We start from the raw sequence: 26,130 nt of genomic DNA, 5'->3' as shown, positions 1-26,130 counted from the left end.
GCTCTTGATCTTTAGGACAGAGAGTTGCACTTGACATCCTGAGCAGCCAACAGTGGATTCAGCTGACCCAACAGCACCTGTTTTAGCAGGAAACTTGTGTTTCTACACCTCTAGATACAAAAACTCGAAACCTCAATCCACAGTCAAGTAGCAACACAAATACTACAGACCAAAGCAATACAGTTATGTCAACTCTGACATTTCAGACCTGTTTGAAAAAAATGGCTTAGAAAGCTGATTCGTACACACAAACAATCCATTGTGCCCAGAAGTTTCCTAACATTCTTTTATTAAAAACCAAAGAGCCAAAGATCGCCCTGATGCTCTTCATTGTTATAAAGCAGACTCTGAAGTATTAAGTGAATTATGTATGAGCAAAGAACTCCAACTGATGCAGAGTTTAAAACTAGGTTTACAGTTTCCTATTTTATTGGCATGGATGTATTTCTAAACTTAAAAACCTTTCTGGCAAGTTATCTCAATTTCTTATGACAAAATTTCTCACAACACACAAATATTTACAACATATACATATTTTTTTCATTCTTTTACAACTGGTTCTTAAAAGACAAACAATTCTTAGGTTACCACAGAACAAAAGCTGTGACTTAGTTGTTTTTAATTTGATAAAACTATCATAAGTTAAAGTGAATAGATTTTTCTTTAAATTCCTTGTAGCATTTTACAAGTGCAACAGAAAAATATGAAGAACCAATTTAGGATAGCTGCAGTTCATTGGATAAATGTTGCCCGTCGTAATCACATTATTTCACAGCAAATTCTTGAAAAAATAAGCACCAATCATTCTTGCAAAGAACAATTTTATCTAAAAGTATTGAAAAGTGTTAAATACAAGGTGTTTAATTTACGTAACAAGCAATAAATACACCATATCCAAACTTTATTCTGCATACTGCTACCCTTGTACATATAATGTACTAAAAAGTCAGCAAATTGTCAACACCTTTTCATATTTTTTTTCTCTTTTTTTAAAGAAATCAATTTGACTTCCAACCAACGGTTTGCTACTATAACAAAGGCCACAAACAGTACGTCTGGGACAGCATACAGTGTTAAAACTGACAAACTCCAAGGGGGAAAAACCATCTAGCAAATAAATCAGAAAGCTGTAGATCATTGCTGGTGATGTTAACATATACTAGAAAACCTTAATATGCTGCTACTATGATTTTGTAAATTGTTTAGTCAAATACTGTAAGAGCAAACTAACGCTCCTACTGATCAAAAATAATTCTGTAGCCACACTGTATTCTCATTGTCCTGCATGGAAAGATCTGATGCAATTTCGTAACTTTGCTTGAGCCTTTATTTTACAACAGAGCATTACCTCTAACTTGGAATTGCACATAAGAAGGCTATTAAAAAGTACAATAAAAATCTGCACAAATCAGACTTAAGAAGAGTCAGTATGCTGTACACTTTCTACAATATTACGTTGATAGGTGAATAAAGAAGTGCTGCCACTAAGTTTTTCAGAAAGTTCTTTAGTTGAGGAATAATCAAATGGAATTTTTGTTGGGTTTTCTATTATTTTTTTTTTTTTATTATTTTAAATTTTTTTTAGAAATGACATCCAGGTCAGTTTAAGACCTATAAGCTTATGCATTGAGCCTTAAAGACTGATCTTCTCTCCTCCTGGAAGAAATATCAATATCTATTGAATCCTTGCCAACAATAAGCCTTAATCTCTTCGCTGGAGGAAGAGGAATAAAGTCATCAAATTCATCATCATAGTCATCTTCCTCTTCATCGTCCTCTTCTGATGAAGATTCATCTGCTGTTTCCTCTTCATAGTGACCATAATCATCTACTTCCATTCTTGACTCCAAAAGGGAGAGAGTTTCACTACAACACACACCATTTTCATGAAGGTCCTCTGGGTATGTCCCTCTGTTTTCGTCCTCTCGTTTTAGCTGTATTTTTAATTTTGTTGAACTATTGCCTGATCCTGAGTTAAACCCATTATTTAGCTTTGCTACATATAAATTATTATCTTTTTCATGGTCTTTACTTAATTTTATGCTTATTTTTGAAGAATTCATTCCATCACTCTCTTGATCATTTGCCTTGCTACTGCTATCGTGGCGCCTACGAAGAGTCAGTTTAGGGATCCCAGAGCTATTTTCAAGGATAAGTTGTGCATCATACCTCGTGATTCGTCTTTTCTTTTTACTTTTTGCAGTTCTAAAGCTGTCTTTTGCTTTAAAATTGTCAGTTGTTACAGAGCAGCCACCAGATCCAGGGATACAGTCTTTAAACCCCACAGGTGTGTCCACCACGTTATTCCTCTCTTCGAGTTCTGAACGAGAACTAATCAAATCTGGTACTTCATCCTTCATAGGTGTGTTGTGCATAGTATCAGTTTCCTCTGTTTTAGAAGATGGTTTCACAAGCTTTCCTTGTCGAGATTTCTTTTTGGATGTGCCTGCATCACTTTTCTGGCACCGACCCTCTCCTTTATGTGATGGTCCATGAGCCACATCGTCGCCGTTTAACGCACGAGACTGCTGCTCTGCAACGTCCGATTGTGTTCCAGTCAAGTTACTCTTATAGCTATCCAATGTATTTGGTTCAAGCTTTGTGTCAGAGGTCTCCTTCAAACTCATCCTTGTTCTCATCGACCTCCTCGTGATGTATGTGCAGGGTGCAATATCACCATGCTCATAAGCACCTTTCACAGAATTCAGTTTATGTTCTCTCGCTGCATGCCTCGTTAAGCATCCACTAGAGACTGCAACTTTGACTGGTCCCTCCAATTCTTTATCCTTTTTAATGGGCAAATTTTTATACAAAACTACTTTAGGCTCTTTGAGAACTAAATTTCCCATTTCAAGCTTTCGAGAAGCATTCTTTTGCTCTGGTCTTTTGCACTGATTTCTCAACTTTATCTTTGAAAGTAAAGGCTTTGCAGGCTTTTTCAGTCTCTTTGGTACCCTGGAATTATTTATATGAGTTAGTTTAGATGAGGTAGAGTTTGATGATGCTGGAATTCTTGATATAGACTGTCTGGTTAATGTTCTATTTTTGCCGTTCTTTTTTACGCCAATTGAAGATTTTCTGTTAGCTGAAAAAGAAAAAAGCAGTTTTGTTATGACACTACTATATCCTGAATTTCCCACTCCCAAATACTGCAGTTATTTATTTGGGGAACCTCAAAATATTCCATGAGACAGGAGACAGTATGTAGTAAGGAATGAGACTGCTTAACTTGCAACTCAGCTCAGGAAAGGAATTGCCAAACAGGCCACAAGTACGTGAACATTTCCAGATACACTTCCCCTCACTACCCCAGTATACCAAGCTGTGTTTTTACTCTATTTCTTCTTCTACCAATTAAAAAAAAATAAATCTATTTGACATTATCCACAGCTTTTGCTGAGTATTATTCCAGTAAAATGGTCAGCATGATCTAATATAAACTCCAGGATTTTTTTTCATGGGGAAGGAGGAAAAAAAGCCAAATACTTTTATCTAATGTAATGGTTTAAATTTCAGGTGAAACCACTGCCTACTGTGGCAAGCAAAGGAGTTTTGCCTACTCAACAGAGGTGCAACTCTAAATACTGGTAATCAGAAATCATAAAAAGATTTGGAGACATTTTTAGGGGTTTTTTTCATTGGTTGGTTGGGTTTTATGTTTTGTTTTTGTGTTTCATTTTTTTAATATCACAGCAGCAAACAGGAGACAGATGGAACTGCAGTACTTTACATAGCTCCAAACCTGTTTACCAGTTGAATCAAAGTTTAAATTATTTGTATTTTGCCCATACTGAGGTTGGTGGAGGTGGGGAAAGCAAGTAAATCATACTCCCTACTCCATGGACAGAAGTCTTGCAGGAAGATTACAAACAAAAATCCCTTCCAATTTCTTCTGAAGTCACTAACTGTTCACTTTCACTGCACAAGAGGTACCTGAACTATCAATTCTGTATGTGGAAAGGGAAGAGCTGCCCAATTTAAAAGACCTCTGAAGGAAACAACTATTTGTTTAGCAATATCTACTAAGAGTATTTATTTACTAATTCTTTTCCTAAGAATTCAAACTATGTAAGTTTTTCTTTCCTAAACCATACTACTGCCTGTGGTAGTTTACTGTATCTTGAAATACAGAAATTATTGGCAGGACTTTAACTGACACGTTTATAAATATTTGCTTTTGATAAAAAAAAAAAGAAAACAAAATAACATACCACCTATTGTTCTTCAGACACTTGTGGAAACCCATGAATTTGCTGTTTTAATTGCCTTCAGATTCTTAAATAAATTAGTTTTAACAACCAGTATGTGAGAAGCATCTCAACACTAAGAGAGGAATTCCATTACTGTGGAAGTTTTCCATGTTTTTGTGAAGCCTTTAATGACTCCAAGCTCTTTCCCTTACTCACTTGCATTACCTTTTTCCTGAGTGGTATCTGCATCAGTGTTGGAGCTGACAGACTGGCTGTCTGAATTCTTGCTGCTGTCACCCAACTTTTTAAGTCTGTTCAGTCGTTTGTCTGTTTCTCTCAGTCCATATTTACTGTTAATCACAGGAGTAGGTGCTGGCAATCCCACTCTTGATTTAAAAGCACCAGTTCCACGTCTGCAAATAAAAAGAGGACACAAGGCATTAATAAATCTCAATGTAAACTTAGAGCTTTGTTTCATATACAGTAGTTTGGATGCCAGATGTATCTGGATCAATGATACCAATAGCCACAGAACTGGTGAGCATTTTGTGGGCTGTTTTGTCTTCTACCTGTCATCTTGGGTGCCTAAATGTCTCAGCTGGCCAGCAAGAACAGCAGGATCACCTAGGAAGAGTACATGGACATATGCAGAGAGATGCAAATCTTCCTGGTGATGACTTGTGGAGGCTTGAAAGAAATTGTACTGTGCCAAATCTCCCACTGCTCCAAACATACCCACAGATCCTTAGATCCCACCATTTTAACATTGCAAATTAACACTCTTTACAGCATAGTTAAAACTGACACACTTAAATATTAATTTTTTGTGGTATACAAAGTGACTCTTACCTCATCAGTCTTGAAACAAGCAAAAAATGAGTCCTTACAATTCCCCCCAAAATAAAATCTTATATATTTGACTGCCTCTGCTACAGCTTTGTAACTGAAAAGCAGATTCCTAAAGTTGAATTACCCAAAATTAGCTTTAAAAAATAACATTTTTATGTACTTAAAATACAAAACCAACAAGTAAATGAGAATGTTCAGACACATAAAACTAGTTTGTCCTGAAAAAGAAAGTATGCCCATATTACACTGAAATCAATGATCAAAAGAACTTGAGAAAAACCCCTTATCACTCCATGTCACAAGGGAAGAGCAATTCTGGTGCCTATTTATTCCACACCTTACAGTCTCCAGGACCGAAGTACGTTTACCTTTTCACTAGTAGCTCTGGAGATAAAGTCTGAGACTGTATTCTTCACTTGGAATGACATAACATCACATGACATTGGAGGCTCATGCTAGAGTGTTTTTCCTTTAATTTCAAGATTTGTCAGTGACCAAAGCAGCCAATAAAAATTAAAGTGGAATCATTAAACTATTTGTATGCAGGTGCACTAAGCTATTTCCCAATATGAGCAATATTTTGTCCTTTATAGGGTTTTTCTTCCTACAGTTGGATCAAACAGAACAGTGAGTTCTGTGCAGCTCCTCCTGGAACTGAGTGAAGCTCTCTCAGATGATGCTGAGCCTCCCTGCTCACAGTGAGCAGAAGTTTCAACTTGGCAAAAACCAACTATGAAATTCTTTCAACTGATGTGAAGAAACTAGGTTGGGACAGTACATGTGAAAAACAAATACTAAATGATAAACAGAGAGAAGCAAATACTGTCCAAACCAGTAGATATTTACAAATACACAAACCCCCAAGTTCTAACAACACTGGGTGAAAAACTACTTTGCCCATTCCCATCAGAAGAGAACTTCAGTTCCACAAATAAAACATTAATGGAATTTGCTTTGTCAAGTGCAAAGAAGAGCAGAAGTTGGGGGTCAGTTCACAATGGTCTTGCAGAAGCTGTAACTGCTTTTCCTTCCAATTCTACTTAATTCAGTATAAATATTTTTAAGAATCTACACCCCTGTTTCGTTCTGCCTCATTTGGGCTAGTCTCCAGAATGGAGAATCAAGAGATTAAGAGAACACAGAGTTTTCAGGAACCATCACCATGCTGTAACAACACAGAAAAATCATTATAGGAAACAGTCAGGAAGCAATTATTTTGTGTCCAAAAATCTGAATACTCAAAACAAAGGACTTTCAGTTTCACACATAGATCATGAATATGCCCAATTCCATTTGAAAGCCATTTACATAAATGCATACCTTTCACAGGTGTAACATTCGCAGTATTCATTATTTTCTCCAAAAAACCCATCTCCGTAGTAACAAGAGATTTCTTCTCCAGGTTCAATATCTCTCAGAGCTTTCACACATGCTGTATCTCTGCCTGTTGATACGAACTGGAGAAGCAGATGACAGGAAGGGGAAAAAAAGGTTAATTGTTAAGGCTGCACAGTATCTGAGTAAGAAATAAAACTAAAACGTTGGGGAAGAAATGTTGGAAGGACAAACAAAAAAAAGTAGGGTACTTTATTTATTTATAATTTCTTGCTTACCTTACAGTTAGGTCTGCAATCTGAAAAAGGTCCAAAAGATAAAGTCAATTAACTGTGGATAAGACCTGAAACATGAATAGTTGTAGATATCTAAAGTAAGGATTCACTTTGACTTCAAAGACTGCAGAATCTCAACTAAATACTGGGAGTTAAGTTAGTACTGCACAAAGCCATACATGAAAAGATTCCTGCTTTGGTATAGCTCTGTTTCTGAGCTCTCCCTTATGCTATCACAAATGTCCAGTTTCCCTCCTCTTTAGGGTAAACAATTTCATCTTAAATCCTACCTGCTATTCCTTTGGTACACAAATGCAACACACTCAGCTAAGCTTCTGCAAAAGGTCAAAGAGCCATAAGAAGTTCACCTAATCAAGATGTTACTGTTGACTGAGTTCACAAAGAATTCAAGGTAACCCACAATGTGCTCCACTAACTGAGCTGCTAGTTCCAAAGTCTTTCAAGGAAGACAGCATCGCTTCCTAGAGCCTTCTCTGAGTTTCACAGCTGATCAGCTCTGGCTGGGAAGATCCCAGTACAGTTTTGGCCTACGTTAATATAGTATGCCAGATTCAGACGTTTTCTCCAAGTTCTTGTGCTGTTTGGCTCATATACAACACTTCTGAATTCCTCATGCTCTTCAACATGCTTCCTATACTTACTACTCACCATGATTGATAAATGCAGCAGGACCAAGCCATAGTTGTGCACAGTTTTTTCGTGTGGAATACATGACACTGAAGTCATTTTCCCCATGTCTCAGCAGCATGTTTTCTTCCATTTCTGATAGTTCAGCAATACAGCCCACAAGTAATTCTATTTTATCATTTCGTTTCCTTTAATATAAAAAGAGTAGCAGAAATAAGACTACATGTGCCAAAATTACAAAATAATTTCACAGAAAGAAAAGTTGTTATGGAATCAATTACATCAAATCTGACGTCAGAAACAATTACGACCATTGTTTCTCCAATTTCCTGAGGCTGCTTGCAAGAGTTGATTACTTCAGCTTCTGCAATTCTTAAAACCAAAAGCAAGATCTTTTCAGTTGTGTACACTCCCTCCCCATCATCACTTGAGAAATTTTGACTTCCTCCAGCTGCTCTTGCTTGTGTTTCCTAAACTTCTTCCTGTGACCAGGAAAACCCAGCATAATGAAAATACTTAGAGCTCCACGGCTTTTTAAATGAGGCCCAGTGGTGACTCTAACAAAGGCAGGAATTCAAGCAAGATGTTTTCCTGACTCATGTTCTTCAGCATGAAGCTGGTCCTTGAAACAGAGTGAGGAGGGGGAATGACACCTACAAAAAATCAACAAAACCATGAAGCCTTAGTGTGCAGACAGCCCGTGTGCCATCACGACTAGAGCAGTGCAGAGGCACTGAATGCTCAGCCTAGTAGGAGCACAGTCTCCACTTTCTTGCATGGGCATTGTTTCCACTGCTCTTCAGAGTGGCCATTCCATATTACTCTGGCAGAGATGGCCATGGAGATACTAAAGGTGTATGAAAGACACGAACCAAAAGCAAAGCCTTTTAAGTGCAAATTTCTCCTTTGACAGAGACCGCTGACAACTCTGATCTCTAGTTTTGAGTCTTGACAGGTTTCCAGATATCAGCAGGGTTCAGATGCAGCCCTCCTGTCTTGCTCACTTCTCAGGCTACTCTAGATTTTAGCATGAAAAGTTAATCTATTTTCAACACACCTACATGCAAAGCTTCTACCCCAAAGAATCAGCCAAGGGGTGAATTCAAACATCATAAACAACAAAAAAAACCCCAAACAAACAAACAAACCCAAAAATTCCCAAAACCCAATCAGTATTTTTTGGGTTGCATCACGACTGTGGAACTCTCAGCTCTGGTCATGAAGAGCTGGAGTCCTCTGCGTGTTTAAAGCTTCCTCTACAACACATGGAGGTTGTGTTGCACCAGCAGGGGGTCTGGCCACTCAATCCCAGTGTGAACATAACCTCATTCCCTCACCTCAGGTGTGCTGGTATGAACGGGTACTGCCACAAAGCAAAGCTCATACAATTGGTGTCTACATTTGAAGTGACTTTAAAATCTGAATTAAGCCAGAATCTGCTGCTGCTGCCACACACATGCTTATAATGTAACTCAGATGTGCCAAAATGAGATGGGGCACACTGGGTTTCCAGCATTGTGCTTCCAGGAGAGATTTATCTTGCACAATCAAAATATGCAAACAACACCCATTTCATTTTCCCCCAGAAAATGTTATTGCTGTGTAACAAATCTGCCATAATGTCAAGTTTCTCATGGAAGTCTAACAACTCCTGAGTAGAGAAATACAATTATCTGACTGAAAACAAAATTTAAAAAAAAAAAGTGTAATGAACACTATATGCAAAAACCCAAACATACAAAGGACTACCTTCCAGAGGCATGGATCCTGTATTAAGTACTTAGCAGAAACAGAGAGAAAATTCAATTTTCAAGTAACAATACAAAACTATCTATTTCACTGGTTGCAGTTTTTATTCTAAATCACACTCAAAATATATTTTTTATAGATTCTTTCAAATAATCGACAGAAACAGAACACAACAGTAAACTGTATTTCTTACCATTCTTTTGTTGCAACAATTTTGGCTCCATTTTGCTCAGAAGAATACCGATTACAAGGCAGTATCTCAAACCCACTGTCAGTTGCAAACATTCGTAAATAAATAAATACCTGCAATGAAAAAACCCAGTACTTGTCTGTTACATGCAAAATTAAAGCAGTGAGGAACTTCTTACATAAATAATGAAAGTGAACTGTACAAAAACACACACAAAATGGATACTGGAGCAGGATGCTGTCTGCTGAAATGTGTTTCTATGTGTTTTATAATATTGTGATACATTTAAGCTATACACATTATGTTGATCTTATTTCTCCACAGTGACTTGCAGGAATCCTCACACAGGTATTGAGATTATCCAAAGAGTTTAAGAAAATTAAAGATATCTGGAGTGGTACAAAATTGACCTAACTAATGAAAATGGATAATTTTTTTCTTAAAATCACTCAATAGTTGCATTGAAGAAGTCTTCTTAGATCTTCAAGAACCACTGAGACTTAATAATCTCTAGGAATCCATTTTATTCTTTGAAGTTCTGAAAAATGACATTACTTGCACAACAAACCTAGATGCTGAATTCAGGGACTGTTGAATAATTTTTTTTAAATTGAGGTGTGACTCTATTACTCTAAAAAGCACTCTAACAAAGCAGAACTTTTTCTGCTAAATCTTTCTTGCATTACTAGATTTGGTGCATTTTAAAGTAGGCCACATTCCTTTTTGTTGTACCTGGAAATGACAGACTCATTATTGAAGAAGCATCTTTTTTTTGTTACATAAAGAGTACTGTGATTTTTTTCCTTTGAACTTTGAGAATCAAAAACTGTTATGCTACATACAAAATGGATTTGGGGCATGGGAAGTGGAGGAGGAACAACCCTGATGGGTATAGCCCCTATAACCATAACAAATGGGGTATTTTGAGGTAACAAGGCTACTCCCTTTTCCTGTATCTTCCTTTGTCACCCAATTTGATTGTCACCCAGTGGTAAGTAAAAAAACCTAAACCAAACACCAAACAAACTACAATACAAACAAATGATGAAGGGGGAAAAAATCCCCTTCCTTTCTACACTCTATTAATAAAAGGCAATGCAGATTAACAAGAGAAAAAAAAAAAAAGGGGGAGGGGGTGTCTAGTTAGGCTTTAAAAAACAAAGGAAGTTTCTCATAAAAGACAGTAAAACAACATATAGCAGCACTCAATTGCTTTACTATTGCTACATTCTTAAGAAATTTTTACTTTTTCTTTGCCTTTCAACCATCTGAAAAAGCACATTAATTACAAATACACCTACATGTTCCTTGAACAACCTTTCCTGCATTTTGTTCTTGTTAAGAAAATAGTGCCGGGCCCAGTCACCTGACGTCAAGGACTTGAAGGCTTTTTCTAAGTGCTCATCTTTCTTAAAACGCTCAATCACCTCTTTGAGTTCTTCTTGCCTTCCTTTAATAGGTCGAAATCTGAAATAAAAAAATAAAGCTATTCCAGTCCACCATCAGTCATTCTTAATTCTTCCTTAGTTACAGCACACAGTTCTTTTGCTACCCATATAAATATTTAACTCCCTGCATAAAGACACTGAGCAACTTTTACCAAACCCAAAGCCTTTTTATACTGATGAAGTCACTACATGGGTTTATGTGGATTGCAAACTTAACATGTGCATTCACATAAAATACAACTCTTAATGACAACACAAGAAATATCTACAAATACTAACAGACAGCAGATGCTACATCTGTGGAAGATTAAGGTTCCGAAAGTTAGTGCAATTGTAAGAATTTTTCCCCCCCAAACAGGAAATCTTGGGCATGTAAATATGAAAACCTGTACATTAGCAGAGACTTCTGCCTTCTTCCCAATGCTTGAGATTTAAGAAAAGCTACCCTTCATATCTTCAGTGGGAAAAAGTAACAGCAAAAAACCTGCATGACTGCCAGAAGTGGAAGCTCCATTTTTGAGCTGCAAAACCATCAAGAGAAAGCAGCCCTTAGATATTTTGCCAAATTCTTATAAATTGTCTGTGACTGAGCACATACCCATATATGCTTGGCTTTGGGGCAGAGGTGGGGCATGGGTATTCTTAAATGCATGCCACACCCCAGGGGACTCTTCACAAAGATAAAAACTTCCCAGGATCATGAGAAACAGTTTTCTGCAGCTCCTTTTACAACTTGAATGTTCTGCTTACAGAGCATATGACAGAAGTGCTAAACAAACTAAGAGTTTTGAGCAAACATGTAAGAGTAAGTCCTGTTACTTGTTGCTGGAAGTGCACTACTATGCTGATGTTATTTCCTCTTACTTGCCAAATGAAATCTGTATCTCATTACAAAAGTAAACAAGAGGGAAAAAAATTCTTGAAGTTGATGGAAGGAAACCTCAATCCACTCTCTCACTGATAACCCTGTTTTTTAAATTGCCATATGAACTGGCTTACTGTCACCTTAGAACACTGAATGTTACAAGTAACTTATTTTAAAACGACCACATAAGATTTGCCTTTTCCATGCAAGTTGTATAAAGGAAGCAAAAAAGTGTTACCTCCTGACTTTGTTTCACTTTGTAAAATACTAAGAGTCTAATCAGAAATAAGTAACAACCATGAGGATTCAATTTCCTTCCTTAGAAGGAAGATGCTGTATTTATGCACCTGATACAACAAAGATTCCTAAAGAGCAGAATCACTTTCAGCAGGTTATCAACGTTCCATGCTACTGCTTTTATAAATCTCTCAAATCTCCATCTGAAAAACTTCCTTGTGACATAATAAAAATCTCTCTGCAAAATTTATCAGCATAAACCTGTGGGCTTTCAGAGGACATGGCAAGTAAGGAGTTCTGAGCAGACATCAGGTTCAGTTCTCTTCTGGCTGGGATATGACATTGAACAAGACAGCAGGAACCAGTTCAGAAACAGCTGCCTGCTTACAACTGTAGCACACACCATGCCATGAAGTTTCAAATCAAGTTCTTTAATAAACAATATACTTGTACTGTCATCCCAAAAAGCTAACTAGCTAACAAGCTGATGAGACCTTATCATGCAAGAAAACTCTCCTAAGACTAGAGATGACACAATCATTATTTTTGTTCTGCAGCACACCAACGTCTTCCTCAACTTGCCAGTCACACATACAAATATCCCTGCTCTCCCAAAACCAGAAAAACTTTGCCCAGATTTGATAGTCATAACTCAACAAACAGCACACAAGGCAAAAACCCACAGGATTTCCAGTTAGAATTGGTCTTCAGCTACGTCTGTTCCTGCTGGGCTACGTGAATGACTGCCCTCTCTGTTACACTGTATTTTACATGTTGAAACACACCATTTTTTAGCTAAGCGATCTGCAGGAGCAAAGATGGGTGGAAAAGCCAACACATTCAAAATTGCACTAGGACATGAGACAGACAATGTATGTGCTGAAAGACATCATCATACTTATTTATCACCAAGAAGCTTGGTCTAGGCTAGCTAAGAAAGCAGTATCCTAACTGAACCACCGGTGTGGAGAAGAAATAAAAAAGGAGAGCAGATGCTAAGCTTAACAGTGGCTCTCAAGACCTACAGAAAAAGAATCAACACCCACTATTTTCTAGCAATTTGAAGCACATCTTACAGCCCCAAGTGCTCATATTTTAGCTGTTTCACAACCCATTATTCTCAGAGGCTGACTCGATGTCTACCTGACCAGCTACCTTAGGTAGCTTGGAACCTGGCCCCAGCCCTTGAAAGTCACTGGCACACCTCCATGGATCACATTCAGCAGGTGTCTCTATGGATTCTTGTCTCAGGCACTACACTGCTGGTGAAATTCATTTAAGCATTAGCAGAAACTTTTTTAACACCATTCCTATGAAGTAAAATAGTTAGTGTATGCCTAAGCCCTTCAACGGCCAAAAAGATGGCTGGAAACAAGAAAGGGATGAAGAGACTGTAGAATCCCCAAGACATTACAAGGTCTGATGAATGCTGGACTGCGTGCCAGGCATTTCAAACAGGAATTGGGGTTTTTCAAAGAATATGACTCTCTGCACCCAGGGGTTCAAAAATTAATGCCAAGGACTCCCTGCAGCACCTCTGTCAAAATGTTGTTCTTACATAGTGACAAGACAGATCTAATGAGGAAAGATAAACAGGAATCCAAACAAGCAAGAAGTATCCACAAGTGTATGGAAAGATGCTAGGAACCAACATTATGTTCAACACTTCACTCCAAGGGTTCCCAAACAGATGAAACAGAACGTGCACCCTGAGCCTGAGTTAGAGGGCTGTTCACAGTTCAACAGCACATGTAAATTGCACTGAGAGCATATGAAGTTTGTAAGCAAATTCAGAATATTACAGTCCAGTCTCCTTATGAAAGCTTTAGTCTTTCACAGGTGTATCTCCATGTATGCTTTAAAAGGTACCTTCTCATCTGAGACACTGAAGAAGCCAAGAAATCCTAGAAGTCCAGTGTTCCTTAAGAATTTGTGTCAGCTGATAGATACTTAATTTCTTCCAGGAGTACAATTAATTAGTTTATTCATTCATTTTTTGCAACCAAAATGCCAATTGATTTTGAGAAGCAACCTTGCATACTACCATTTTGGTGTTACAGGGTTTCCACATTTACACAAGACATAAAAAAAAAACCCCAAAAACCCATACATCTGCTGGAAGAATCTGTACACTGCTTCTGAGCTCCACCATGAGGAGAACCTGAAAAGGCCCCACAGCTAAATGTATACCTATAAAATAAGCCAAAGAAACTGACTTTTAAGTATCAGTAAAACAAATGACTAGTTCAAAGAAGAGAGATAGAAAGAGCACAAGGAAACCAACAGACCAAACCAGCCAACCCAGTCTCTGAAAAAAAGGCAGTTAAAATCAGAATTGTTTATCCAGACTTTTGGTTTCCTCCTCTGAAGAGTACCCTTATTAAATTCCGTCATGGAAACTGAACAAGACACACTGGTGTTTGAATCTGCTCACAGACACAGACTTCTTGAGCCACCCTAGGAGCAGCTTCACAGGTCAGGTCTCATGGGACATGAAGCCTGCTGCAAGACAGTCAGGTGTTAGAAGTGGGCAAAGAATGAAAATCTCAGCTACGACAGGGTCTTTAAAGAAATAGTATCAGCCCTTCTTCCTGACAACCTGCAGAACATGAACTTTTCACACTTCCCTAGAAAACACTTGGTTTTTTTTTTCCTAGTCAACAAGCTCTGATAAAGCTGAGGCTACTGCAGTTTCAAAATCAGATAGAAGATGATCTCATCCCAACTAAGGGCAAACTGACATGGTCTCAACAAGGAAGACGTAGGAAAATGGCTTGGGGAAGCAAAGCTCTTTCTCTCTCAAGTTTCTCTTACCTCAGGAGTACTTAAAGACTCTTGGAACTCCAAGGTATAAAGCCAAAGGTCAGTGAGATGCTTGCCTATAAAGGAAGTTAAAGGAGAGTTTCTGGTAAGTTCAGAAGCACAGTACCTTGCTCAGTCTCAGCCACTGAGAGCAGTGAGTTTGAACAAAAAGGATAAATTGATCCTGCAAGAGATCCAGTATGGAACTCCACACAGCATACCAGTGCATGATAAAGAGTTTTACTTCCAAACCTTCTTTCTTAACTTCTGACTAGGGAACATCAAGAAGAGGGAATTTATCAAAACCGTATCAACTCATTAGCCTTTTAACAACAGGCACCTTGTCTGGATGCTATTTGTATTTAAGCAGCTCTGGAAAACGGCATGTTCACCTAGTACCAGAGACTGAGCACAAAAGCTGAAACTGCGAGCCTGTTAAGCATTCAAGACAGCAGAACAAGAGTTGAAAATAATCTATTTAAAATAAGCATAAACAACTTACTTAATTAACACACATTTTGGCTTCCTCCCTGCCCAACCCTGTAGTGTATTTTTTCCTCAAAGCTAGTTATACAAGTTATGATCAACTTATTCAGCATTTATTGCCAGTGTTTTCATACAGAAAAAAATTAATGTTCTTTAAAGGCCAATTTCAAAACAGCACTTTTAATGAAGAAAGTAATCCACATTACTTAAATTTCTTGAACTGACACTAAATTGTGGTTGAAACTCCAATATAGCTGAGAGCAGAAATAAAGAAAATTCTCACAATTTAGCAAATAAATACTTTTAAAAAATAAATATGGGAAACACAAGAAACCCCCCAAACCAACAACCTAACACTGTCCTCTGATCCTATTCTGACACTCCACATGGTAAATTTCATTTAGCAGTTAACATGACTGCTGGATGCAACCCATTCTAGGTTTTGAAGATGTAACACTTTTTGTTGAAGCTAAAAGTACAAATAAGAAAATGTAAAAGTAACGTGGCTGGGTGCTGGTTTGAGGGGCAGGCATGGTTGTTTAGCGTGGTTTTTGGTTGTGATTTTTTTTTTAAATTCAAAACATTTGGGAACAGCAAAACAGTTGGTTCCAATGTAATATCTGGTGATTTATATACAGTGAAGGAAGACAAGCAGAAGCAAGGTAAAAGACTTTACTGAATTAAGCTATCTATAAAAATAATCTAGAAAAAAATGGAAAAATCAGATTTTATGCAAAAGTCAAACAAAACAATTTTGTAAAGTACACAGACACTGAGGTCTGAAGAATGTAAAAACTTCACTTTGAAACAGGATACCACTACATAAGAGTTGTGTTCTTCTAATCCAGTATCTCCATAGCACTACAACACTGAAGCTGAACTGTATGGCCACATAGCTTTATTTAGCAGAACCCACACCACTTTTTCAGCCTCCAGACCTCATTCAAGATGAATAGTGAACCCATCAATTGTTATATTGAAATGAGCTAAAGAATGTAGAGGAGATTCAGCCCAGGCTCATAAATGCAATGGAACTGCTTTGTGCTTTTTGTCTCTACTGCCTAGTGGTGACTCTAAGGGATGAAGAGTGATGTTCCCTGTCAAGTCTGGTCACCTAAACCAGTGACTGCTGTTGAGGCAGTGTCAAGAGAAGCAGCTTCCTGTACGTCATCCCCAAACACTTAACGTTTCCAATGGAAAACATGGAAATTCTTAAAGCTTGGTCCTTTAGTCCCATGTAATCAGACAAAACCACCCCATCACACACCTGTTTGTAACTTCACTAAAAGCAGCAAACAGACCACAAGATATCTGACTTCCTAAACCACTTGCAGATTTGGAGACACATTGGAAGTGCTCTCAGCATCCCCTAGCATGCTGCTGGTGCTTTAGGGAACCAGGAAACACTGACTGGTAACAAAATGATCCAGAGTCTGGCTTAAGGTTTAAACAGTAACACTTGGTATGTGAGACAGTAGAAAGAGCCGATTAGCCACTAAGGCGTGTGACTTCAAGATTCAGTGCTCAGCATAGGGAAAAGCACCCAAAAGTAAGAGATGGTAAGACAGGCAAGAACTCACTTGGCATTTTACAAGTGTCAGTTTTAACCTCTAGTGTTTGTAAACTTTCAGCCCAGGAAGAGTAGCTTGCAAAATGAGTTTTGTTTTTTACCACAAAGAAACAATGGCTGATATAACAGGATTTGTACAAGAAGCAACAAAACCTCTTAGAACAGTGATACTTGACAAGAACATACTTTCTAAGACACTGGGTTTCTTTTATTAACTGCTAAGCTGCTATTCTGTTGAGATAAGAGCTACAAAATTGATGAAAGAATGACAACTGGGCCTGTAAAAAGGGTTGGAAGCTCTGAAAACATCCTGCTATCTCTTGGAAATCCAAGAGGATGAAAAAAAATACTTTTGGGTAAAGCCACTGAGGACATTTCCAGAGCTACATGTTATACTGTCCTTCAAATCCCTAGTGACAGGAAGACATTTCAGAGGAACACTGGACAAACACATTAGGGGATTCAGTTATAAGCTTGTAAGAAACAGTCTTCAGTTTTTTCAGGCATTCCTGACTTGACAGTTTACAGAGTCAACAGCCCTATTCCCAAGATGGTGGGCATTCACAAACTGTAGCACTTTATTTTTATACACTCAGAAAAAACCTCCAAACCAAACCACAAAAACACAGCAAGTAAAGTAACAGTCATGTTCTTGTCATCACCCTACTGTAAGATCATTAACTCAATATAAAGAAGATGGAAAACAAGGACATTTCAACATCAACCTAGATACTTTACTTTTTTCTTAAGGTTTTTTTCTTCAATCAATATATTCTGGACAAATGAAATTTACAAAGTCTTCAACTGAAAGAAAGAAGTAGACAAAATGCTTACAGAGAAGACGCTCATGCATACAAAAGTACAGACCTGGCTTCCAAGGTAAGAGGAAGAACTTCAGTAAGCGATCATCAACTTAAAATGGGTTGCAAAAACACAAACCTCTTACATATTTCCAACACAGCACAGCAGAAGAGTGGCACAGACACTTTCATAGGGCATCTTCAAACCAATTAGAAGAAGGGAACAGGAAATCTTTGCTTGCCACTATAACTGGCTGTTTTATTTTAAGTGCACCTCCACACACGAGCTATGTAACTAATATGACTCCATGGCACTGAAGCAAAAGATGCCCAAACATAAGTTGCAAATCTTCAATTCTAGTACATCATAATATTTGGGTACTGGCACCTGGCATTTCGGAAGCAGTATAGTTTTTTCACATCTGCTTCCCCCCACCTTCCCTCAAAGCCATTAAAACAACAGTCAGGAGCTCTAGAAAGACTACTAGATGCAAAAAGATAATCTAAGCATCACGGCCACAGTAACAAGCAGGTGTCATCACTGCACCACAAAGATAAACAAGAACTATGCTGATGCCTGGACTTCAATTATTACAACATCAAAAACTTTCTCAGTATGATAGAGGCAGAAGGTGTGCATCTGGTAGGAGCTGTAAGCCTCACCTAAGTATTTCCCATAGTGTTCCAAGATTATTAACTACTGTCCTTGAAGACTGCCTGTAACTGTTCTCCAAGTCTGAGAAAGGAAGAAATACATGATGGTGGCCTTTGTGTAGCCTTTTGATTCAAAACAGGAATTAAATGAGTATTTTAGTTGACAACCTATCAACATAAAAATCATTCATGAAAGCAGCTTCTCCAACTATTAAACAATGACTACATCATTTCCACAGCAAAAATCATAAGAACTAACAACCTGTGCATAACCTGCAGACTATCATTCATGCAACAGAACAAAAAATTCCTTTCAGCATATATTCTTAGCTTGATTAACTGAAGAAAATACAAAGACTTCAAACTGAACTGTAAGAGTATCTATCTGGACAATGTGCTACTGTAACCAATAGCAGGGAGGGAAGAGGAAACATTCCAACATCCTTCTTAAAGGTGGATGCTGCACTCTCCAGCAAAAAGGAAAGATCTCTTTGGGGTAAGTCTTTACAGTTATTAGGACCGCACTGGTGCCATTTCATGTGCAGCTGATGCTGTCAGGCTACACCAGCAACTATTTATGTAACGTGACAGCACCAATTCATCTGGCAGTCATTTCTGAATCAATCGGTTTGCTGCATACATACAATTTGCTTAACTGATACTGTATGCATATGACTCTGTTGCACAGGTGAACTGTCCTGTAAAAATAGTCACATCAACAGTTTGAAGGGCTGAGAGTCTGTTTCCCATGATGTGCTGCCAGGAAACTCCAGCTCTTATTATTGCACAGTAGTAAACACACAATTCCTGTGCTTAGAAACTTAGAGTTTACATAGTTTCCCCACTGAGCTATCGATACAGATCCTGCATGCAGGCAAGCATAAGCGAGATCTACAGAACACAGTTATCATCAGTGATACATCTGTAACACAGGGAGAGCACAAACAGCTAAACCCTGAGACCACACAGAATTCACAACCAAAGCATTCAGACGGATGTGTAACAGTGAAAAAGTAGGTGCAACTCTGGAAAGCAACTTTCCAGCTGGCACACTCATTCATTCATCTTATCCACACAGACACATCTGAGTAGCAATCCCGTCAGCAGGGGTCTGCCAGAACTTCAGATCAAGTAGCACCAACACCGAACTGCTCAGGAGCTACGTCTTTCTTCCGACGTTTAAGAGTAAGGAAGGAAAAATAAAGCATCCAGGCACATGGAATAAACAGAAAAGTTACCAAACACTGGCTTCTGCCTTTGAGAAATTTGAAATGACTACTGGTTTCAAACCTACAATCAGTTAACTGTTTAAGCTAGAAAACGGTGCCTATTACCCACCAGTTCTAGAGCGCAAACACATGGAAAGCCCTGTGACGGAGCACGGTGAGGAGCTGCATTTGCAGTGCTGAGCTGCAGAAGCTGCAGACCCACATGCAACACCGTTTTAAACGCAGAAGCTGCTCGCAAATTCACATTCTTTCACTTTCTTACAACATGCACAAAACTCCATGGTTTTGCTGATTTTTACATCAACTAAGAAGATGAATTCTTTTCTAGAAAAATAAAGACGAGTTACCTAGTATTCATTTTGTGTGTCTGAAAACCTAAATAGGGATCAAGAACCAAACTAGTTGCTAGGTCATCATTTTCACAGAGCTCCTTGGCAGACATTCCAGAGGAAGGCACATAACGACTTTGTCCCTCAAATCCTGAAGCACCGCTACCTGCAAATAAGAGAGCACAAATTAGATATCATTTAAGGGACATTATAGAGCCCAGCGACATTTGGGGACAGACAGACACACAGGCTGGAGGCAAAAAACACAGAACAGTTGAGGAAGATGGTGAAGTACCTGGAGAAGCAGAATAAAGGACTGTAAAGGACATCTGAATAAAGGACTAATTTTTATTTAATCCTTCATCCCACACCAATAGCAAAAATAATAAAAAACCTTTTTTAAGGTTTTAAGGAGAATGGCTGCAGAACGGCTATTGATGTAAGTGACTTGATTAAAAAATGGGGTTTACTTCCACAAGTGTACTCACTGAAACTTGGGCAAGTACTTCAAATTATGTTATCCACTTCAAATCATACTAGTTGTCACTTAGTGCCAATCATGCATTTTATAATTACAACAGTTCAAAATTAATTTACACCCAGTTATTCTTACTTGACTTTTAAAGTGATCTGAAGAAATCTGTATTCCTGAAGGGAGTTAACACATCCAGAAAATACATACATAACTAATATTTCTGATGTCAGCTCCATGCTGACTGCAGACCTCCCTCTGGAATTAAGTATGGCAGAAGCCTGGCTGGCAAACTAGGAAGTGAATCATAGCACTAAGCAGCAGAAACATGTACATACATCTGCTTGATCTTCTCTCAACTCCATTTTTGCCCGTCTTTGGATTCTCCTTTCCTGCATGCTGCAATTTGGTCTGCGCATGGTCATTAGATGACTTGCTTCCACTTCTCCGGCCATTCACTACCATGTTCTTGGATTCTCCCAGCCACTTCATACCCACAGACAATCTGACTCAGTTGCATTTAGCCACTTTTCAAAAGGCTTGGAGAAGTGGATGAATAAATTCAGTTCCAATTCCTACTGGAAGTAAAACAAACACGATTAGAACTTACTGGGAAACTGTTTTCAAGACACAGAATTTAAAAAAAATAGCAATAATACCCCAACAATAATAATAGCAATGGTAGCAAAAGAAAACTGAAACGCACCCTCACCTGCAGCCCCCCAAAGAAAAAGTGGGGAAAGGTGGGAGGAAAGATGGCAATCTGCATTTGCATCAGGAAGAAAGAAAAGCCATCATTAGCACCAGTACACAGAACTGTGAACAGGTGAAGTATTGTCCTACAGCTTCCAATGGCATCTGGCAGCAAGGATGGAATTGTAGAGCTGATAAATGGCTAATGGCAGCTCGCTTGTAAGAGCTGGACTATACCCACAGATATACCTGTACAAGCAGACGTACACGGGGGTTAACATGCCCAGAGCTATGTGACTCCAGACCCAGAGTATTTTCAAATACATATCCAATAACGATTCTATCTCCTAACACATAAAACCCATAACCTACTGGGAACTCTACAGCAAAGACCATTTTACAAGCATCCTCCAAGAACTAAAGATGAGCAGCGTTTAGAAGAACAAAGGAAAAAACCCAACCAGAAAACTGACATTTTTGGAATGGGGTTAGGGGAAATAAAGATGATGTTACATCTTTATTCAAAAATCAGAGCTCAAGAAACCCTCAGTGCTGACCTAGAGGACCCAGGCTACTATTCTTACTATTCCATATTACAAAACAAACCAGTCACAACACACCAATACTACGTGGGGTCACAAGCACAGTTGCAATTTTACAGTACGTAAGTGTCTAGCAAAGCACAAGCTAGTTTTTGCCTGCAGTCTCAATGTCTTTGGCATAAATAATTATAAGAAAGCTAATAATGTTTTTGTACACAGTTGTATCTCACTCTGTATAACTTGCAGGAAAAGACCTGATTTACACAATTATTTTACAATTGCACTTACATTAGTAATTTATTCTCTTGATTTTAATTCACCCTCCTCCCTACTGCTTCCTCACAAAGAAATTAATTATGCCTTTTCACTTTACTGCAATTATATAAAAAAGCAATGCTCTGCTCACAGCTGGTAACAGGCCATTGCAACACACATTTCAATCTGATGAAGAAAATCATAACAAACTAAGAGATGTTAGAAATACTGTCTTTTGTAGAAATTCTGCTTTTTATCAGGTAAGAGTAGTAAATGACTAGATTTCTGTTAGACACCCATGTGATCCTAAAGAAATGTTTATGGCCAGATGATTTGTAATTAAGTTATTTACAAAGACGCAAAAGATTGAGGCAATTAGGGAAACAGTAAAGAAAAATCTGTTGTATATTAACAGACGCATTGGCTCAAGCATCTTACCAGAACATATAACCCAGAAACTGACAGGTTTTGGAACTTTTTACAAATTGTTACAGAAGGGCAGTAAAGACTACCAACAAAGTGTAACACAGTCACACTGAGCAAAAGCTGGCTCACTTACTGCATCAACATCAAGAAAAGGAACTGAGATAGTTTCAGTGGACAAAGAATTTTTTTGCTGCCAGTAATAGAAGGGATTTTCTTTAACCTCAAGATTAATTCTATTAATTCAACTATGGGTAGACCTAGCCCATTTACAAAGTACCACCAAAACACCCTTGGATAGGCTTTTTTTAATTTCACAGAGCTTGCCTGGTAACATACACATGTAAGTTTAATAACATACATCTGAAAAAAACCCCAACCCAACAAAACTTCAAAAACAACCGAACAACCCCCTTAAACTTCCTTGTTAAGCATCCCACCTGAACTTCTGCCAGAAGAGCATCTCTGAAGATCTGCCACTGACTGACTCTGACCTAAACGCTTAATGACAAACCCACTCTCAAACTCTGCTTGTCTGACTTCTCAATCTATTAATTTTACAGGTCTATATACTCTAATTAACCCCCAATCTGCCATGGTTTTGTAACACTGGTAATGAAAAGTGTTAGAACAGAAACTTATGGCATCATCAGAATAAAAATGACTGATCAAAATCAAAGCTGAAGGAAAACTTGCACAGCCTTAAGGAGATATTCAGAACAGTTCCAAGTCTTGTTGAGAAGACTTGAAACTATTGAACCTGGAGGTTCAGTAAACTGGACCCCCAGAAAATGTTTGAGTGTTTCTTTTCAGCTAGTTAGTGCTGAGAATAAGCTCAGTGCAGAACTGGACAGGGATTAACAGCGGCATGGGGAGGCTGCAAGACTGACACAACTGACTCAGGTCAGTCCGGACTCCTGCAGAAGTGCAGCCCCAGGATGCAGGTTTGGGACAGCACCTGGATCCAAAAGTGACCCAAACCCAGGCTGGGCCTGTACATTCCCCTTTTCTCTTACGCAGCCATGCGATTTTCACGTGTCAGTCTGGATACCAATCCGAGCACAGCACAGGCACAGAAGCAATCCAGTACCAGCACAAAAGGAGCATCAAAGAGCAAACCACACTTGAGCAGCTCCTGCCCCTCCTCCTCTGCTCTGCCATGTCCTCCAGTGGGTGCTCTCTCAGGGTGGGGCTGAGCACAGCCCCCCAAAACCTATGGGATTCCCTCGAGTCACTGCAACAACTCCAGTGTTCAGCAGTCACAGAGACAATACAAAAGCTCAGCTGCTTCCAGGAGAGGGAGAACCTCCTTCCTCCCACTTGCCAATTCACACAAACATTTCCACCAATTCCAGCGCTCCGTGGACTTCTCCCTAGCCCAAATTAGCTCTGTGTGTGTGCAGCTGTGTGACTTGCACAGGTTCAGGTTCAGTTTGGGGCAGCCCCACCGTGGCTGGGTCAAACAGTTCAATGAAGACTCCAAAGCAGTGTAACTCCAAAAGCAGCACTGCTGCCCCCCCCAGCTGCTTGTGCCCTCTTCCATGCCATCCTCCCTCTGTGTCAGCAAAACAAATGCAGAGCCAAACGATCTGAATGATTCGGTCACCAAATCAGGGGAGTCACCAGACAAATCTGAACCTGGCTGGCTTGAACCAGGAGTGGATGTTATGGGGCAGGGGGAACACACAAGGTCAGGGACGAGGTCAGGAGTACTTAAGCTGGCATTCCTTTGCAGCCTCAAACCACAGCTCTGGTTTGGCACAAGAGTATCACACCTTACACTTACTACGCTGACTTGGGCAACCGGCTGTTGCCTTAAAGCCTGTGCTGTTTGAAGAGAAGAGCACACTGGGAAGTGTAGTCCTGCAACAGGATACTGCTAACAGAGCAAAAAAGCATTCAAGGGCCCTAATCAGTCCTGTTACTGAGTATACAAGAATACATCATCCCACTCATTCATTTAAATGCAATACATTAAGCAATTGCTTTAAATAAGTCTGAATTTCCAGTTTGTGAGCTCCAGTGGGTATAAAGCAGAGATGTCTGTGTCTGCCTGGTCCTAATACGAAAACAGCCTCATAAAGAAACAATAACATCCAACTTTTCAACCAAGTATGAACTGATTCCCTCCCATATTGTTACTTGCAAGGAAGAAAGCAAAGAACTGAAAAGTTCAGTACTAATGAAAATTGAAGCAGCTGAATCCATAGTTATAGTGATCAGATTATGGAAACAAGGCATGGCTCCATGAGAACTTATCCTACAATACATTTAACCTCATTGATAAAAACCTGCCAGTATGTATTTACAGTTACACTATTAAACACTGATGATATTACCATCTCATATCACAGAATCAATTAGGTTGGGAAAGACCTCTGAGATCATCGAGTCCAGTCTGTGACTGAACACCACCCTTTCAACTAGACCATGGCACTAATTGCCACGTCCGGTCTTTCCTTAAACACCTCCAGGGACGGTGACTCCACCACCTCGCTGAGCAGCCCATCCAATGTCTAATCACTCCCTCTGTGAAGAATTCTTCTTGATGTCCAACCTACACCGCCCCCGGCACAACTTAAGACTGTCGTCTTATCCCGAGACACGTCGCTCTGCACTGCATTTAACGCACCAGAAAACTCCACAAAGTTCTCCACTTCGGATTCTCCCAGTGCCCGTGACACACCCTGACAAACACCACGCACTCTCCCTCTCACTCACCGGCTTTCGCGTTCCCGAGAGTAACGTCTTAAAGGTAACTTCACTTTAAAGTTTCAGATACAGATGTTGGACAAATACGTGCCTTTTACTCCTTCCCTAATGGCACGTATCCTCCGATAAAAAACCACAAAAAGCAACCCAGATTAAAAAAAAAAAAACATACCCAAAAACCCCCAAGGCAACTACTCCGGCCATTCCACCAAAGCGAGGCAAGATCGAGAGTGTCACTAAAACCATCAACCCAGACGTGGAACTGCTGGAACGGGCTGCAACTCCCGGCCCAGAGCGCAGGGCCGGGCCGGCGGAAGGGGAGCGGGACCGGGACCGGGACCGGCCCGGGCGGCGCCGCCCCCGCGCCCGCTGCTGCCCCCTGGCGTTCTCCGCGCGCCGCCGCCGCACGCCCCGGCCCCGCGCGGCCCCTCCCGCGGGTCCCCGCTGCGCCCGCCGCTGTCAGCGCCCCGGCGGCCGCCCCCGCCCTGCCCGCGGCGGCCCCGCACGCTGCCGGACCCCGGGTGCGGCTCTTCACGGCCCCCCGCGCTCAGGGGCGCAGCCCCCTCACGGCCCCGGCGCCTCCCCCGCCCCACAGAGCACACACAGATCCTCCCCAGAGACCCAAACTCACCGCCCCGCGCCGGGGTCCCCCGCTGGCGCTGCCCCCGCTGCCACTGGGGGAAAATGAATCATCAAAGGCAAGGGTGCGGGAGGGGGGGGGAGGGGGAAGGGAGGAAGCTGAAGGGGGGAAAGTGAAGACCGAGCCAGGGAGGGGTGGAGTGGGGAGGAAAACTAAGGAAGGGGGGAGAAAAAAAAAAGCGGCGATAGTGATAAAAAATAATTCCAAGTGGGGGGAGGAAAAAAAATGGCGGATTAAAATCCAAGATGGCGGCGCCGAGGGGCGAACGGCGCAGGGGGGAGGCTGTGAGGAGAGCCGCCTGGAGATCCCTCCGCCGCGCCCCGCGAGAAAGAGTCCCCCGGGCTCCCCCGCAGAGACCCCGCGGGGTGGCGGCGCGGACCGGCCGCCGCTTCCTCGTCCTTCTCCTCTTTCCCTGCGGGGAGCCCTTGTTCCGCCGCCCTGCCGAGCCAGGCGAGCGTCGCGCTGGCCGCCGCGTCCCGAAGTTTCTTCTTGTTCCTCCCGGCGGAGCCCGCGACCTCCTCGCCCCGTCCGGGGAGACGCCGAGTGCCCCTGCGCTCCCGGCGGCGGAGGGACACCGCGGACACCCGCCGCCGCGCACTCCCGCCGCCGCGGAAGGATACACCGTTCGCAGGGAAACACAGCCCGCCCCCAGCCGCGCCAGTCCCCGCCACCGCCTCCTCCCGCCGCTGCTTCACCGCGGGCGGCGCGGGAGCAGTCGGGGTAGCGCGTCCGGCCGC

At 40.6% G+C, this 26,130-nt stretch overlaps 1 protein-coding gene across 6 annotated transcripts; it reads right to left on the bottom strand.

The window, feature by feature from the left end:
- Positions 1–407: 407 nt before the first annotated feature.
- KMT5B (lysine methyltransferase 5B) lies at positions 408–25,522 on the bottom strand. 6 transcript variants are annotated; one of them, XM_041421107.1, is made up of 10 exons: positions 25,385–25,522; positions 20,467–20,706; positions 19,675–19,822; positions 10,538–10,703; positions 9,240–9,349; positions 7,319–7,485; positions 6,653–6,672; positions 6,360–6,496; positions 4,416–4,603; positions 408–3,085 (listed from the first exon to the last, which is right to left on the bottom strand). In XM_041421107.1, exons 2-10 carry the CDS (start codon positions 20,618–20,620, stop codon positions 1,620–1,622), a joined length of 2,556 nt encoding a protein of 851 aa, XP_041277041.1. In that variant the 5' UTR covers positions 20,621–20,706; positions 25,385–25,522; the 3' UTR covers positions 408–1,619. The 6 variants fall into 6 exon arrangements, with proteins under 6 accessions (XP_041277041.1, XP_041277040.1, XP_041277043.1 ...); XM_041421106.1 differs by having other exon boundaries at positions 20,467–20,703; positions 25,385–25,505; XM_041421109.1 differs by lacking the exon at positions 25,385–25,522 and adding an exon at positions 24,926–25,080.
- Between the last annotated feature and the right edge of the window lie 608 nt (positions 25,523–26,130).

The sequence above is a fragment of the Onychostruthus taczanowskii genome, unplaced genomic scaffold (assembly GCF_017590055.1).
Source record: "Onychostruthus taczanowskii isolate IOZ18803 unplaced genomic scaffold, ASM1759005v1 scaffold69, whole genome shotgun sequence".
In the NCBI taxonomy this organism is placed as follows: Eukaryota; Metazoa; Chordata; class Aves; order Passeriformes; family Passeridae; genus Onychostruthus; species Onychostruthus taczanowskii.
This window is presented reverse-complemented; position numbering and strand designations above follow the sequence as displayed.